This window comes from Cygnus olor, chromosome 2 (assembly GCF_009769625.2).
Source record: "Cygnus olor isolate bCygOlo1 chromosome 2, bCygOlo1.pri.v2, whole genome shotgun sequence".
Taxonomy (NCBI): Eukaryota; Metazoa; Chordata; class Aves; order Anseriformes; family Anatidae; genus Cygnus; species Cygnus olor.
Window position 1 is genome coordinate 33,123,695 of NC_049170.1, and position 17,922 is coordinate 33,141,616.

General features: G+C 42.2%; 1 protein-coding gene and 1 long non-coding RNA gene across 4 annotated transcripts in view; one reads left to right on the forward strand and one right to left on the reverse strand.

The window, feature by feature from the left end:
• Positions 1 to 1,286: 1,286 nt before the first annotated feature.
• On the reverse strand, positions 1,287 to 4,876 carry LOC121066391. Its single transcript, XR_005817731.1, has 3 exons — positions 4,424 to 4,876; positions 3,784 to 3,877; positions 1,287 to 2,409 (listed from the first exon to the last, which is right to left on the reverse strand). It is a non-coding gene; the product is annotated as an uncharacterized LOC121066391 (long non-coding RNA).
• A 472-nt stretch (positions 4,877 to 5,348) lies between these two features.
• ITGB8 (integrin subunit beta 8) overlaps positions 5,349 to 17,922 on the forward strand; it is a 48,450-nt gene continuing 35,876 nt past the window's right edge. For all 3 annotated transcript variants that reach the window (XM_040548263.1, XM_040548265.1, XM_040548264.1), the window contains exon 1: positions 5,349 to 5,581. In XM_040548263.1, coding sequence (XP_040404197.1) covers positions 5,455 to 5,581 — 127 coding nt within the window. In that variant the 5' untranslated portion in view covers positions 5,349 to 5,454. The remainder of the gene's footprint in view (positions 5,582 to 17,922) is intronic.

Consider the following 17,922-nt stretch of genomic DNA (forward strand, 5'->3'; position numbering starts at 1 on the left):
TCAATAAACAATCCTAAACTTTGACCACTTGTTGCAATAAATGTTTTTATGCTTCTGAGCATCTTTGTTGGACTATATTGACAATTTCTTCTGCTTACTTGTCTCTAGAAAAATCCTCCTACTCTTTTTTAAACAGAGGACAACGGCATCTTCACTGAGGCCCCCTGAATATTAATTTACATATCATCCCTCTGTACTACAGATGTCCTAGAAAACAAGTGTCTGCATAGAGCTTAAAGCACTGTTTTTGACCTAGTGAACCCTAAACAGAATGATACCTTCTCACCCAAGGACCCACAGCTGTCTCTGTCTCATGGAGTATAAGGTGAGATCACAACTGTGCACTGACCGCTTTGGCTGAGAATCCAACTGTTTTGAAATTCTCTTCTTGAAATGGTGTGAAATATCTCAGGTTTATTGCTTTATTACACACGTCTGCTTCAGTAGGCTTCTGGCAAGCACTGAAGCACACAAGGTCAATACTTGGGATTTCCAGAGTACTACTAACTGAGTTCTTAATATACAAATCTTAGAATTTGATTGGTGATGTAAGAAAGAAGAAAAATGTACTGCTGGGGTATTGCAAGTAATCGAATATAGAAAAGTGGAAGGGAGAGAATATTGATAGCACATACAGACCAGAAAAAGCTTCATCTTACACTTAAACCCATGCAAGTAAACGGTGAATAAGAACAATGGTTAGACATACTATACGCAAATGCAATTAGGCTGGAATGTATGGAAAATTGACGGTGTTATCCCACCTATCTCTGCATAATGTTGTCCAAACTGTAAGTGTCAAGGAGGTAAATTCAGAAAGATAATGCTTCAAATGTTGCTAGATCATCTCATGCAGGCCTATTGAAGCCACTGAAGTTGCAAACCCAAGCAAGATTTGTAAGCCCACGAGATGGCTATGTGAAATCAATGGAAACTTCAGTATACACTCTAAATATTAGCGGTTTTTTTTTAGGCTACTGCTTTTCCTCACAACACACCGTTTTTTCTTTGTTGCATGTGCGTCAGGAGGTCCAGTAGCATGGATGGGTAATTAAGGTAGGTATTAATGTACAATATGATGAAAAGTACTATTTTGGGGGGTAGGTATTCTATTTTGAAAGATGACATTGCCAGTTTTGACAGTGAGGACTGAGACAAGAAATGAGAAACAATGTGCATAGTTTTAACATCTTACATGAATATGCATCACAACCTTGCCAAAGTGAAAAGATGTACATATTGGTAAAAAATATGATTGTGTATTGTACAGGGAAGTTGGAATTTTACATAGAATTTTACTGAATATTAAAAAAACAAACAAAAAAACAGCATAGGTGGATTGTTCATAGTTCACATTGCTGGAAGAGGGGTCTATGACTTCCTGGCAATCAGTTCCTTGGGAACAGCAATTGAATTTGAATTCCTCCATCATTTTAAACTGATGGGTTACAAAAGATTTGAAACATACACTGACTTTTTTTACACGAAACAGATGCAGTTTAGATTCAAATATTGTTTAAAAGAACCCAAGCTATAGCGAATGTAATTGTATCTGACAGACAAGCATGTGATCCTTTTATTTAGTTATATAGCAAAAAAATGGAATTTGTACATTAATGTCAGTGACACCAAGTGAAGCTGCCAAATTCAGAAAAATTACTGTGCCCCAGCAAAGTTTTAAATTATTAACTAAAAAAATAGCAATTCAAAGTGGGGTCTCATAGGAATGTGAAAAAGTAGAAAAGTTGGGGGGAAGTGCAATCAATTTAAGTATACCAAAATGCTTTCTATGGGGTTTTTAACAGCGTTGAAGATGTCATGATAATCTAAGACATCACATGACCAGCTAATGAACACCTATCACATTTTTCATTTTAAAAAGTTTTGGTATTAGAAGTTGTAAAACACCATCACTCTCCCCTTTACAATCTTGGTTTGGATTCTCCCCCATGAAATGGCACATCAAAGATGGTTGGGATTATTCAACCAAAAAAGGAACATGGTTTTTGTAAGAAATGTTTTGGGTTTTTTGACCAGCTCTACTGAACATTCATTGCAGATTCAACATTTTCAAAACTGTTTCCTGAAAAGAGAGGCTGTGGACTAATGCTGTGACAGACAATTACATCCTGTTTGCAGAAAAACAAAGTTAAGTACCATAAAGAAAGCACCATTTTAACACTTCATGAAACAAGGTATACATGCAATATAAGAACAGAGAATTAAACACTTTTCACCATAGAAATTCATAGAGTAACTTAGGCTAGAAAAAGCTCCAAGAGGCCCAACCAGCCCTCTGTTCAACACATGACCAATAAGATCAGGTTGCCCATGAAGTTGTTCAGCTGAGTTTCACTTATCTCCAAGGATGGAGATTCTACAATGACATTTTCTCAAGCATTCATGATCCTGTGGATAGAACAACAGACTGACGCTTACATCCAGTTCCAGTGGTCTTAAGCTCCTTGCTCCAAGTCTCCTATGTGACATTACGCAATTCGGTTTGTCAATTTGTAAAACTTGAATTGCTATCCAAATCTCCTGCATAACATCCTCTGAGATGCAGCTTATATTACTGCATTCCAAACACTAACCAGCAGTGTATTTAAAGATGCCATCACTACAGAATACACATTCTTAAGTCTTTGTCTCCCACCACGTGAGGAATGAAGGTAAAGAAGTAGGGGAAAGACACATTTTACATAAACTAAGAGATTGCTTTGAACAGTTACAGTGGCCTCAACTATTGGCACCTTCAACTCTTGGCTTCTTTTTACTGCTGATACCCACATCTTTCAGTATTTGGGGTGAATACTTCTCAGCCATTATTGGTCCACCCTTTTTGTTATGTTCTCAGTGTTCATTTTAGTTACCTTATTCTCAGATTTTATATGAAAATTATCCATTTTTTCTATGTTAGACTGTAGATATTGCCTGTCTGCCCCAAATGCCAAATCCTTGCATATCATTCTCGCAAGAAGCAGTACATGTAAGGACTCAATTTCCTATTTGTATGGTGAAATAACTAGTTTATGACTAGAAATTCACAAGACAACTCATGCTGTTGATGACAGAACCATTTTCTTCATGATGCTTATATGATCATTTAAACTCTGATCTGACAACAATGTTCATACAAAATACATCATATGGAGTATTAGGTGTATTCTTCCTCCCTTCAACACTATTTAGACTCTGCAGGCAAAAATCCCAAAGTTTTCTTTCTGCAACTTTTGCTTCTGCTTGGATTTTTGTTTATTAAGACATTTCCTTGAACTTATTTGTCTTATTCTGGACCCTTTTCAAGATAAATTTGAATCATCATGAATCTGCAACATCATGAGATGGGATTTAGACATCATGGTGATCATGAACAGGAGTCAGTTGAGGTTAGCTTGCCTGCCACAAACGTGTCTCATTTCAAAGAACTACACCGATTTGAGTCCTCATGGGACAAATTGCTCATCATTGCATAGTGTTAAATTGTGATCTCTGAAACCATAGAGCGATTAGATCAAGAATGCTACCACATCTAAAGTCATGTGGATGCTACCCTTTTATATGACCATCCCTGTGTACGGTTTTGTCACACGCCATATCCCCATTCGAGCTGTGGCAGCTTTAAGAATGACACTCAAGGTCTGAAACAGGGGATTTTTTCCAAAATGAAGCAGAACAATGATACAGCATTTAAAAATCCCGGGAGTGGGAGTATAGGACTGCTGCTTTGCCATCTTCTCCTCAGTGACCTTGCACAAACCCAGTGAATCTTCAATTTCTGACCTTTGACATGCAGTCGATAAGCCATCCTGATTTCAGTGCCGCAAGGCTTGGCACAGGGTCCGAAAATGCTTTGACAGCCTTTTATTTGTAAGGACTGTAAGACAGCACAGTGTTAGAATCATAGAATCATTAAGGTTGGAAGAGACCTTCGAGATTATCTGGTCCAACCATCACCCTACTGCCAATGTCATCCACTAAACCATGTCCCTAAGCACCACGTCCAACCTTTCCTGAACACCCTCTGGGACAGTGATGCCACCACATCCCTGGGCAACCTATTCAGTGCGTGACTACTCTTTCTGAAAAGAAATGTCTCCTAAAAACCTCCCCTGGCACAACTTGAGGCCATTCCCTCTAGTCCTATTGCTAGTTATCTGTGAGAAGAGGCCGACCCCCAGCTCCCCACACCTTCCTTTCAGGTAGCTGTAGAGAGCAATAAGGTCTCCCCTGAGCCTCCTCTTCTCCAGACTAAACAACCCCAGTTTCCTCAGCCGCTCGTCACAGGACTTGTGTTCCAGGCACTTCACCAGCTTCGTAGCCCTTCTCTGGACACGCTCCAGTGCCTTGATGTCCTTCTTGTAGTGAGGGGCTCAAAACTTAACACAGTTCATTTAACACCGTTTGCACGTGAACGACTTACTAATGTTGTGCCCTGTGCTGACAGACTGGCACATCGCGTTGACACATTATTTGGGGATACGGCTTGCCGTGCCACCTGCTCGGTAGTACCACAAACGAGGCGGTGACACGGTGATGGCCACAGGCCCCGGGCCCGTCAGGCAGGCACAGGTGCGTGTCACCTGCCTGGGGGACACCACGGCAGCTCCGGGAGCAGCGCCCTGGGGGGAGGCGGTGACAGGAGCCTGCGAGGCCGCGCACCTAGCCCGGGCCGGGGGTTTCCGTGCCCGCACGGCGAGGTACTTTCCGCGCCGCGCAGGGCACGGCTATAACCTTTGCGTTACTCCCACTTCGCCCGGAGGGGCGGAAACTCCGGGCACACACAGATCGCGAGGGGAGGGCGGCGGGGTGATTGCGGTCTGTGTATGATGGGGGGGGGGGGTCCCGAGGCGGCGGCAAGGGACGCCCCCCACGGTCTCCGCCATCCGCCGCCGAACAAAGCGGCGCGGGCGGGCGCCGTGACTTCACCGCCCGCCGCCGCCCCGCCTCCGCCCGCCCCCGCCCGCCGGCCCTGCCCCGCTGCCGCCTCCCGGCAACCGGAGGGGGGGACACCCGCGGGCCCGAGGCGCACCGGCGGCGGGGCGGGGGCGGGCGGGTGTAGCGGCGGCGGTCGTTTCGTTGAGGGAGCCGCGGGGCCGGGCAGGGCCGGGCAGGGCAGGGCAGGGCAGGGCGGCCGGGCTGGAGGCGGATGGAGGCAGCCGCCCTCCGCGCCCGCCCGGGGCCGCCCCGCCGCCGCTGCCGCCGCCGCCGCCGCCGGGGGGGGCAGCCCTTCGCGGGGAGCGGCGGGCGCTGCCCTTGAGGTGCCGCCGCCCCGCGCCCTACCTGTGCCGGGCCCGCCGCCGCCGCCGCCGCCGCTCCTCCCCCGGCCCCGCCGCCGCCGCCGCCGCCCCCGCGGGGGCCGGGACTGAGCGCGCCGCGCCGCCGAGCCGCGGCCCCGAGGAGAGGCAGCGGCAGCGGGAACGGGAGCGGGAGCGGGGCCGGCCGCGCCGCACGATGTGGGTGCCGCTACTGGCGTGTCTCACCGCGGGGATCGTCTCCGTGCCCAAGTGCCAGCGCGGCCCCGGGGCCCTCCTCGGGGCGGCCCGGCTGCTGGCGGCCGTGCCGGGACTCTGCCAGCGCCGTAAGTCGCCGAACGGCTCGGCTCACCTAGCGGGGTGCCTCCCGGGGATCGCCGCGGCCCGGGGGGCGACGGCGGGCGGCCGGGCGGCCGGGCGGCGGCGGTGTCGGGGGGGCACTGCCGGGGCTCCCGGCGGAGGGGGTGGAGGTGCGGGCAGAGCTCCTGCCCCTGCCCGGGGTGCTGCTGAGGGCGGAGAGGGCGCTGGCCGAGGCGGGCAGGACCTCGGGTTGCGGCAGGGCTTCCCAAAAATAACCCTGGTATCAGGTTCGTCGCGGGTAGGGCGAGGAGGCTGTGCAAGTGTCCCTCAGGTCATGCAGTTTGTCAGACGGAGCCATCAGGTTAGTCCGGTAGTCCACAAAGGGTCTCTCCCATTCAGCTGGTCGTGATCAGAAACGCAGAGCAAGTTGTCAGTCACTTTCCTTTCCTTCCCTCTTTCCTTCCCTCTTTCTTTCTTTTTTTTTTTTTTTTTTTTCCTTTTCCCCTTCTGGAATAAATGCTTATTCCATGTTTAAGCCTGGAGCAAGTTTAGAATATTAACTTCTAACCTCTAAAAATAAGATTTGCAATGGGAACAATGTATTAGTCTTAAGTTCCTTGCTGCATATGTGACAAATTCATGCCTAATTCAGTGGGATTTGCCCAGTGCTGTTAAAAACAATGGAATAATTTGTTAACTTTCACAGGATAATTTATTTTGCTCTTTTGGCTTCATATTTTGAGTTCAAAACCAAACTAAATGTCAATAGGAAAAAATAAAATATAATATTATTAAATGGCTTATGAAACATGACAGCTTGCATCCAGCATTCCAGATTCTTTTCTGTGCAGTGTAATTGAGTTTAAAGGCTAATTGAAACTTTATGGAGAGGAGAGTGCTGTGCCTTAGTGCAGTGGTGTGCCTGCTTACGAGTGTAGCTCCTGGGTGCAATAGTGCAAAGAATACTTGAGAACAGCAGGACATAGGTGAAGATTGTACTTGGGGCTTTGGCTGCAAAGGTGCTTGCTTTCTTTGTTGTGCTTGGTAGTGAAAATATACATGGATGGTAAGTCATGGGTTACGTGTTTATTGTGACAACAGCTACCCAGATCGGGCAGTCTGTAACTCAGATAGATCTTGTTTTTTTTTCCTCTTTATTTGAAACCTCTGCTAATTCATGAAAGCTGAAAGTTACACTGAATTCTTTCCTTCATACATAATCACTTCACAAGCTAGAGCCACAGTGGAAGCAAGAAGAGTGTTTTGGTTTGTTTTTCCTTGAGTGAGCACATAAATGGTAGGGGTTTGGATGCTGATTATGATTGTAATTATTTACTTCTCATTGCTTTTTACCTTTGGTTGTGTTAGCTCTCTCAGCCAGCACAGCACCACCTGAGTTCCTTGAACTTCTGCAGGCTGCTGCTGGAGAAATGCGGAGCAGCAGCTCCATGTACAGCTACTTGGCAGCGCAGCAGCTTTGTTGAAGCAGCCACTCCTCTTTGCTTCTGCCTTGACAGTGCTGGGCATGGAGAAGAGCATCATGCTGTTCCCGTGCCATCAGCAAGTTGAGTTTATTTATGTGTGGATTTGGCAGAAACCACGCATCTGTTGCAGTGAGTCTCCAGTTCTGAAAGAAGCTGGAATGAATATAAAATGTACATGGGACTGAAGTTTATTCATTCTTGTTGGAGCATTTGCTGCTCTTCTAACTGAAAAACGTGCAGTTTGATGCTACCTGACGTGTTTGTTCCGCAAACTACAATTTGGGATGTGAGTTTATTGCCTGGGTGTAAGTAAAGGTAGAACTTGACCCCGAGTTTGCAGTTAAGAGGAGTGCAGAAGGAAATCTCACAACACTGTAAAGCCGCAAGTCCCAAATTAAAGGTTCTGTAAGCTCAGATAAAAGGTTAGTGTTGCTCTCTTCTACAAAGGGTCCCTTGTTCAGTAAGTCTTACCAAGGGAAGTTTGCAGTTCACTAAGCCAACTAAAACAAATACCTGATGTAAGAATGGAACTAATTCAAAATGAAATTCGTGTTGTAGTGATTTACACAGATCCTGAATTTATTATGGAACACTGAAAACTGACAAATTCCTAAAGACGTAAAGCAGTGAAGTGAATAAAAGCTGAATTCTACAGCAAGAGAACATGCGTGCATTGTGTTAATCAGTTGTGTAACTTCTGCACGTAGGTGCAGAGAGAGTCAGTTCACTTGGCTCACTCAGAAACTAAACTCATGAAAGTCTTTAGTTTGTATCTGCTGTATAAGCACATGGAATACACAGGGATAAAATACTGTAGGATGACTGACTGGTCAGGGTTAACAGAGAACATTGGTTCAAATCCCAGCATTGTCTCAAAAATCAGTTTTTAAGTATATTAAAATTTGAATGCTGAGGTGTTGGTGCTTTCAAAATACCTACAGAGTCATTCTTGTATGAAACTCAAGTAAGCAGAGCTTACATGTGATGCGCATACAGGGGTTGGATGGCATGAAAGTCTTTATCCCCAGTTTCAGAATTAAAGAACAGTCATATGACAATTCTAGTCCATAGCCATGGTTGACAAATCTCTTGACATTTTAAAAGTTGGTATTTCCAGTCTTCTTTAGAGCACCATTTGGGAATACCAGCTAGGGGGTTGGGGAAAGGAGAGGATCTGTGATGATAGCAGGGACAACTGCTCATTGATTTATCCCAACAGCAGGACTTCTGATGCCAAACATAATTTACTAATGTTCTCTCATCTGGTTCATTGGTGGTTTGCCAGTTTTGTCACATTATATTCTCATGTGTGTTCCCTCTAGTTAGAAAGTTTCATAAATCACTACTGTGTCACTTCTCAAAGGACTAGGAAAAGCTATTCAAACCACCCATGCGAAGTGGTCAGAAAATGTCCCTGCATAAACAAAACAAAACAAAACCAACAAAAACCTGAAATAAATGGTACATCTTCATAGCTTTAACCATGAGTTTGTCTCTTGATTTCTCCTCTGTGCCAGCCCATTTCTGTCTAGGGCGCAGTGGAAGTATCATGGGATACTGAGCATTGAGGCTGTTCTGCCTTTCCTAAGTCTTGAAGCAATCCAAGGAGAAGAGAAAGCCCATTTATAATTTCCTGAGCCTGTGTGGGTGATCTGCTCCCTAAGGGTGTTAGATCATCCTTGGGAAAGCCAACCTGAGTGTTTGAGAGGGAATATAGCAGTGGGTTGCACTTCTGAGGAATAGCCGTGGGGAGGTTTGTTCATCTGTGTGTTGCCTGTGAAGCTATTATGCCAAAGGTATGCATACATTTACTTTGCAGATCGCACACTTCTCATAATCTGTTGCAATTTCATACGTTTCTTTGGGGGGGGTTGTTCAGTAGTTCTTTATTTTATGTTTTTTTTGCAAGTTGAATGAAATAGGTGGTTGCAGGTATAGCATTTGCAATGTTTCCATACTACAGATGTTTAAGGTGGGGCGCTTGTGGGAAAAGAGATGGTCAATTCACAAACCAGAGGAGCAATAAACATACTCTTGTTGCACCAGGAAGGTTGGCTGTATGTCATTATGGACATGTCGCTGCAGCTTGAAGACTACATGCAGCAGGAATGCTCTTCAGAGCAGTTTGAAGAGGCAGTAGCTTCTTCTCTGGTCCTTTAGCTTTCAAGGGCTGTAGCTGCAATAACAACTGAGCAAGCAGGAATTATACTCCACTAGTCAAGATGCCTGAATGAATAAATTTGATTTTCCTTTAAGGTACAGTCTAAGTTTGATTTACCTTCCCAGAGCTTCAGTAAGATGTTAGAATGTGAGCTTTATGGAAGCTTAAGGAAATCTTCATCAAATAAACCCTCATCTGGTTGTATGTTCAACATACATAAACAGGACATTAAAACATCAGTGAGTCTTATAACCTCCCATATGCTTCACAAAGTGCCAGCAATATTTTTCAAGTTCCTAAAAAGAACTCGGTCACAAAATAAGATCAAGGAACTTTTCACATGAATGACTCCTGAAGATAAAACCACATCAGTTCCAGGTATTAGTGTAGTACAACAGAGAGCTACCAAACTAAGACAGTTTTAAAATGGAAATAATAAAAACAAAGAGATGTGCGTGTTAATTCAGTCTTGGATTTGGATCCGTTGGTATTGCTAATCTACAGTAGGAGCTGTGAGAAGAGAAACATGTCATTTACAAATTGCGTAAGTTGACATTGGCTGCTGATGTTTATCAAGACTCTTTCAGAAAGTAAGATTTATCATTAGTATACTTGAGAGTAAGTTCTTAGTATAAGAGATCTCACGCCTTTGAAATAGATGTGAGGTAAGAAACATTAATCTCATTTTACAAATAAAATCTATGCTATATACATGAGTTATTTTGTTTATGACCAATATGCATTTAAAAACTACCTGTGGCAAAAACGTGCTTTTTTCAGTATCGGGACAGGTGTTTCTTAGGCACTGGTTTAATGAGGTCTGCCAAGAAGGACAAGCAGAATGGCTTTGTCTTGAGATTGAAAAGTTGCTTAGTGATCTTAAAATACATTCATGATACTAAAATCATATATTTTCAAGAAGTGTATACATGAACTCTCCTCTGCTTTTACGGTAGCTGGTAGTGCAGACATTTTGGTTAAAAAAATAGCTTCTCAAGTTGAATGTATTGAAAACAAAAATCTGGAAAAGAACATCAATTCCTTTCTGTTAATAATCTCTTTAAAGTCAAATTCTTAAGGCCTCAGTGTTTCTGCTTACGTCTCCTTTCCAACAAAATCTGTCTTCAACTATATGGGTCCATTACTAATTGTTGACTTCTGTCTAACCAGTGAAATAGATGTAGTACTTCTTTTTAATCTGCTTAAATAGGCATAATTTTTGATGGACAAAATAGATTATGGTCTGTTATTCTTCTCTAGGCACTTGAACTTTATTAACAAATAAAAACATTTTTTTCTTTGGCAGCTTGCATAAATGGATTTGGGCTATTTAGTTTTTGGGAAGGATGTAGGGCTCTAATGAATTAGTTCACTGTCCACTGTAATGGAACCTTTCTTCAAGAAGAGGAGTAAGCCTCTTGCCAGCCATTCAGGATTCCCTGTTGTTCTGGTGGCAGAACAAGCATAACCCCTTAAGCGAAATGTAAGTGCTTCAGGATGATAGGAATTTACAGCATTAGAAAGCTGCCAAAAAGGCAACTTCTAGCTGAGTCTATGTTTGCCTAAATTCAGAAATTCGCAAAGTTCATAATTGTCTTTTTTCTTCATATGTTTCTATGCTTCCCATGGCATCGTTCTCATATGTCTGCAGTAATTTCTGCCTGTTGTTACCCGTGGTGACAGTAATGAGTCTGAAGTATTTGTAATTATCAAAAGACATATGAGAGAGATTTTAACTGTAATTATTGGAGGAGGGAAATTCTTTAGCTTCAGGCAGGTGGGATAATGCTCCTGGATGCTGGATTTCTATTTTTCTTAGGGCCCCTTCTTTGGCCACTGACTTGGGAATTGTTAGCGACACAGTGTTTTTGAGTTCAAATCTTAAAAACTTCAGTATTTTTGGTATTTTGCTGTTGTTGTAGCTGTGTTATGAATAGAGCCGCATGATGTATGGTGGCATCACAAAAGTCATCCAAATCTGATTAAACCAGTACCTCCCCTCTCCAAAATAAATTCTCTTCCTTTTTGGTGTTCAAGTGAGTTGGGCTAAGTGAATTCCACTTGCTGTACTGTAATTAAGTATGATTTATTTCCACTTCACCTCCGCAGGGTGACAGGAGTTAGTACTGTGCTGAGGACAACTTATTTCTTTGAGATGGGAGCTTCTTGCTGGAAAGCAAGAGATTAAACATGGCAAGATCCCATCTTCTTGTACAAACAGGACTCCCAGGAAATAAGAAAACTTGAGACAACTTACACTTTGGCATGAATGATGCAAAATGACCTAAATAAAACTAATGACATAAGCAAGCATGCTCTTCCAATCTAAGCAAAGCTGTTGAATTGCATTTTTCTGTCAAAAATGCTGTGGCATGACTTCAGAATGTTATATAAATCACTACCTGTTTAAAGTCTTGAAGCTGCATATTTGAAGGCTGTCCCCTACAGAGCATTTAAACTGCACCTGCAAAACATGCACATATGTGAGTACTTACTTGCAGAAGCACAAGCAGAAGTTTGCATTCAAATAGCGTATGTGCACCAGTAGTTGGAGTTAGTATATGAGTCTGCATATTTTACAGTCTGCAGTCATGTTTTATGTAGTCTTCGCCCCCATGTTACAAAAACCTAACAGGCTTATGTGGAGCTTAGGCAGTGCCTGTTCCTAGGCAGCTATGATTGCTATTTTTTTTCAAATTTTTTGAATGTTTTTGATGAACGCATATGTCTCCTATGTTAGAAACTCCATGTCTCATTATTCTTGTAGAAGATCTTTGTGTTCATCCAGTTTTGATGTGTATATTCAGAAAAGCACTGCAGTTGAACTCAAATTTGAAGGACTCATGCTTCAGCTGTTAATGGTCAAATTTTATCTTAAAAGTCTTGTGCTATCACACATTTATTAAAATACAACATCTTATAACTGTTTCTGCATTCACATAGAATAAAAGTAACAACAACAATAAAATGAAAGAAAATCCCAGAAAGTTTTTACCACATTCTGTTGTTCTCGTGGCCAATGACTGTGTTGGAATACGCAAAACTCTATTGAAAAGCAAATTACTGAAATAACAAATAGCTAACATTTGGTAGTCCAGAAGGCATTAACATTTTTTAAAATAGCTCTGCTGAATATATCTCCCTCCAGAACTTGTGCACTCCACACTACAAGTCCATAAAGAGTGGTGGTTACCCTCTTTGATATCAGTCTTACTTTTAACTTGGTACTCTTGAGGTTTTCTAATTGTGAATATAATTTCTGTATTATGAGTTCAGCGTTTTCTTTTAACCCTGACATTTCATCCTTTTGTACCCATACACACAGCTTTTCATGTTTATATGTAAGCATGCAGTGGTTTGGGGCTTTTGTTTTGTGTCAGGAAAAACTTCCGTAAAGCAAAATCTAGTTATATTGTGTTCAGAATTGAGGGACTGGTTCCTCTAGATATTCAGCTTTAAGAATTGCAGTCTGGAACAGAGAATAAACTTGTTCCAATCCACAATGTATACAGATAAAAGTAAGTCAAGCGAGTTGTTTGCATTGCTATGGAGGAAGAACCTGTGGAGCAGGTAGTCCGTGATGATGCTCCTTGTGAAGAAACAGCTCTGGGCTGTTGCCAGTCCTCTGCACTGTTCTTAGGTTTGTGAATACAAGTGCAGAAGCAGGAAGAGGTAGTGTTTTTATGGGGTGGAAAGCAAGAATTTGGTGAATACTAGATATACAATAGAAAGGCGTATTAGGGAGGTGATTTGGGGTCAAAGGATCTGAAGATCTAGAAGATGCTTGGGAAAAAAAAAAAAAAAAAAAAAACAGTAGCTTGGGTCTACTTTTATATTCCTGTATAGTATACACAGGAATGTACTAAGCGTTCTGGGTTGCACTTGTGTTACTTGCTGGTCGTGCTTACTAACAAAAGAAATGAAATCAGCCATGAGGTATGGCAGTAGCCTTTCAGGGCTTCACTATAGCAGCGTGACTGTAGCCAAGCTGGCCAACTCCTAGGGAGATCCTAGCAGCTGGAAATGACTGGAGTATAATGATTCCCATGCCCATGTTCCCGCTTAGGAAACAAGGGAATTAACACAGCTCCATGCATCCGAAGTTCCCTTTAAATCAAGAGATTTAATAAAACAAGATTTAAACCCTTTGGTTCCATATGCTTTGCATTTTTACTGGTGCAAAGCTGTGCAAACAGGGCCATCAAACCTGTGCCATAAAAGCTAATGGCTGTGGGAAATGAGTCCCTTCTAATGATATAATCAGAGTAAATTGTCCTGTGTGTTTTTATTTGCAAGAGACAGAATAGGTTGGCTTCAGAAACCAAATAATCTTTGACTCATTGTTTGCAGGCAATGGATTGCGGCAACAAAATTTAACCATCTCCTGTAAAAGCAGGAAGCTTCATGGAAAGGAGAGGCTACAAGTAGAGTTGGACAAGAAACAAAAATTGCGTGTTGTGAAAACTTCCAGGGTCACATTGCTTGTTTTCATTCTATATTGTGACTTGGGAACAAAGTCAGTCTGGAGTAGTCAATAGCTATGTCTCCCACATTCAAGGTCGTGTTTGAAGCTGCAGTTTGAATGTTGTGTTTGTGAGTCCTAACTGCTGCACCAGTGGCTAGTTTGGGCAGTACCTTCTCCAAAATGCTGTGTGCAACTTTCTGATAGAAGAAAAAAAAATCTCATAATTGATACTTTACCCTTAAAAACTGGAGTTATTTGAATCTGAGGCTTCTGATCTCCAGTTTTTCCTTTAGAATGAAGTGCAATATTCATATAATTGAACTTTCCAGAGAGATGAAGCTAAGAAAGATATACACGTGGGTTCAGGGAGGTGTCAGGAGTGCCTCCCTGAAGCCTTGCATCATTCCTTTTTTATGGAAGTGTGCACACTCCTAACACTGCTGGGGATCTCCATTCCATGTGCAATGGCACATGGAATCCACTGCACTGCATCCAGCATCAGCGTTACGAATCCCAGCATCAGCAATAACGTACTTTTCTGTCCAAACTGTCCTAATGCTGTGTGGCCCAGTGTCTCCTCCTTTTCCTCTTCCATCTTTGCCTTGTTCAGCAGACATCCAGCATCAGTTCTCTCAAGTGTTGTAGCTCAGAGCTCACACAATGTGCAAAAAAAAAAAAAAAAGTCAGTGCATAGTCAAAGACATGAACTCTGCTGTACTGAGGCAGACTGCTGTATCACTTGACATTTTGATGACTTTTAAAATCATTTGTGTGGTTTTCAGTAATACCCTTCAGGCTCATAGAGCAATGTGATCATATGGCAATGCAGAGTGATTGAGGAAACCAAGAACTATCAGTAGGATACTGGCAGAGTTAGGAATGGGAGCCCATACTGGTCATCAGGACTTGGTCATCAGTAGTGCTCTTCAGTGCATTTATCTGGACATATATGTATACATCTTATTTATGTCTCATTTATCTCTCTCCTTTGTAACCACATCATGTATTTATCTTTTAGTATATTCTGCTTTCCTTTTAAGGAATACTGTAACTCTTGGTTATTATTTTTTTTTGAATGGCCTGTAGGAAAAGGATGCCTGGGGTGGGGTGTTTTTCTATTTGTCTGATTGATTGACTGACTAATGGAAAGGTGTTTTTACTGACTTGTTTACGTGTTTACAGAATTTTTTTCCAGGGCTCAGGATTTAATGGTGCCAATCGTCTTTCTCACCTTTCTTTTAAACACCTTCTTTTTCTTAGAGAATATACATCTCTTACATGCTCAGTTTTCGAATACTGCTGCTTCTCTTGCTTGTAAAAAATATTTTCAAATCAGTGTACAGTTTAGCTCCTATTTGAGTAGTGAACCTAATGTGGACAACCACTAATACAGAAGTGAAATTAACAAGTCTGTACTGTAAGAAATGGGAGAGGGAGGAAAGCAGAGAAGTTGTCTGGTAATTTTGTTCAAGTAATCTTAGGAATTTGTTCTGAGGCATAATAGATGCACAATTTTCAAATTGAAATCTCCTTTTTTGGACAAGGGAGAGGACCTGGAAGAGCTTATTCAGAGGTATACCTTGTAACCCTCTTGGAAAAACAGGTGGTGACAAAGCATGTTTTTGAAGTATGCCGTTGTGCACAAGGGGTAAAGAGACTTTGCTTATTGCTTGCTTGGAAAAAGGGGGGAGAAAGCCCTAATTCCAGGATTAGGTTTTAGGATTGGCAGTGAAAGCACAGGCTCTCATTTTTTCCTTGTAATCTGAGCAAGTAAGTGTCAGACACAATAATCATGGAAAAAATTCCCCTTCTGTAACATTTTTACAATGCTTTTCATTGTATCTGCACATTCAGCCAAAGTGAATGGAGAAGCTGTGCGTTTGCTGGGACAGATTCTGGCTGTCCCTTCTGCAGGGATCGTGTTGTGCAGCTTCTGAAGGAAAGCAGAAAGGTGATGGCAGCTGCAGAATACTGCATGAGAGCTGCAGCTTTCTTCAGAAGCAATTCTACATGCACTTTGTCGAAGGCCACATTATTGGTGGAGATGAACAGCCTGGCTCGCTGCTGCTGCAGGACAAGATTGGGTGCAGAATTTATGGGGAAAAAAACAACAAACCACCGTCAAGGCTACGTAATCTTGTATCTTGCCTTAAGTAGTGCACAGCAGTCTGAGGACTGTGATCAGGGAGTATAAGCTTCTAGTTATGTTTTGGCTTTTTGCTTTAAGATAGCAAAGGATGCACCCTCCAAAAACAGCACAAACGTGTACCAACAGCGAAGTCAATGTAAGTCCAAATTCCTGGCTGTACTTGAACAACGTGCTGTCTGTTTAAAAAAAAGCTGTTTAACATCCACTCTCCAACACTAGCATGCATTATTATTATTCCATCTCTCAGATAAATACTCTGATCATGATAAAGTTATTTTCATAATAGGAAGGCAGGATATGATTATAACATACAGGATCTTCATCTAGCCTGGATCCCTCTTGTTACTGAAGGTTTAGGCTTGCCACACCTGTGCTCAGTAGTTGGAGCCCAGTTGTATTTTGTGGGGGAAGGCTGGAAAAGTGCAGTTTAACCTGCAGCACTCATTTTTTATTACATGCATATGCCTGCGCAGTTCCCAGCACAAAATTTGGCCCTTGTTGAAAATACCTTTTGGCATACATCAGTTATAACGAAGCCAGTAGAAACTTGCCCTTAGCTTTGGCTGAACAGTAATGCAGCCTTGTCTGGACTCTGTTTTTGGTGAAGTGGCAGGAAAAATCTCAGTTCTTTGTTGAGCCAACTCATAAAAAAATGTTTCTTGCTCTAACATATGATTTTTAAAAGAAACTGAGAAGTTTATACTAAATCAGTTAAGGTTTTAGAGAACATTTATAACTAAATAATAAATATTTGGTGAATGAAAGCATGTCCGTAAATGTTACTGCTATAAGGGACTGTGTACTTAGGAACTACAGTAGTGATGTAGCCAGAATGTGTCTTGGGCATTAATAAACCTTCTTCAAGTTTCTCTCTATTCCAAAAAAATCAAATTTTTGAGCCAATGGTACCAAGCTTGTCAATTGCCAATGCGTGACTTCATGTTGTGAAAATGGAGCTCATGAGACCTGAGAGTTATCAGCAGAGAGATTTGCATCCAGCAATACTGTGTGTCTCGTTTGGTAAAGCATTTTGTCTGCCATGATCACACTGAAAACCCAAACTGGATTTTAAGATCTCTTCTTATGCCGTAGCAGTTTAGAGAGACACAAAGGAAACCTTATATTTTACCAGCATGTATTAATAAACTAAATCAGACCTCAAGTAGATTTGGTACCTAAGCTAACCATACCAAAACAAATATGGGACATTTTGACATAATGTTTGAAAATTATTTTTCAACCAGTTTTCTGATGCATTTGGAAATACCATACTGTTGTTCCAGTCATAGACACTTTTTATTCTTTTTAGCATGTGTACATTATAGTAGGACATGAATGACTTTTACATGTTCAATAGCATTTAATTTTTGGAAATGTGACAATTTGGGAGAGGACAATGGCTGTGTTATGTGGATGAGACTATATGTTTTAAGCAAGGAGAGGCTCAGAAACTATTGTAGGAAATGAATTAGGCCAAACTCATTATTTGGTTTACTTTGGTTTACCCGCGTTGATGACCAGGAATTAATTTATCTTATTCCATATCTTTTTTAGCTAGATCCAGAAGCCTCTCATTTTGTCCTGCCAACTATTTATTCTTATCAGAATAGCTCTGTCTTCTAAGGTGGATCATTGCTTGATTAGTAACCTCAAAGTTCGTGTCATCTCCTCACTGTTTTGCCTCATGGTGGTCTTTAGCCACCACTGTGCTGCAAATCAGCATTTCCAGTCTTTCCTTGTCACTTCTACTGCATCCATCATGTTACTTTCTCCTGTGTTGTTTTTCATCTTTACTGTCTGTGGTATCCAGCTGAAGGTGGAAGGGATGTCTCGAAGCCAAGAACAGTTACATTCCTTTTAGTTGTACTCCGTCAACAGCTTTTCATTCTGCGTATTTGTGCTTTCCCAGTTCTGGCCAGAAGTGGATCTGTGTTAAGCTCTGCAGCCCCATGCCTTCCTGTACCTACCTGGAATCCTCACTGTCCCTCCTCTCCCATGGTTTCTGGTAGCTCTTTCTGTGGCCCCCAGCTCTGCTCTTTCTGACTCCAGCACATCAAGTGCAGTTGTCTTCTTCGTATACATGCAGAGAAGTTTTCCTGTGTCAGTGT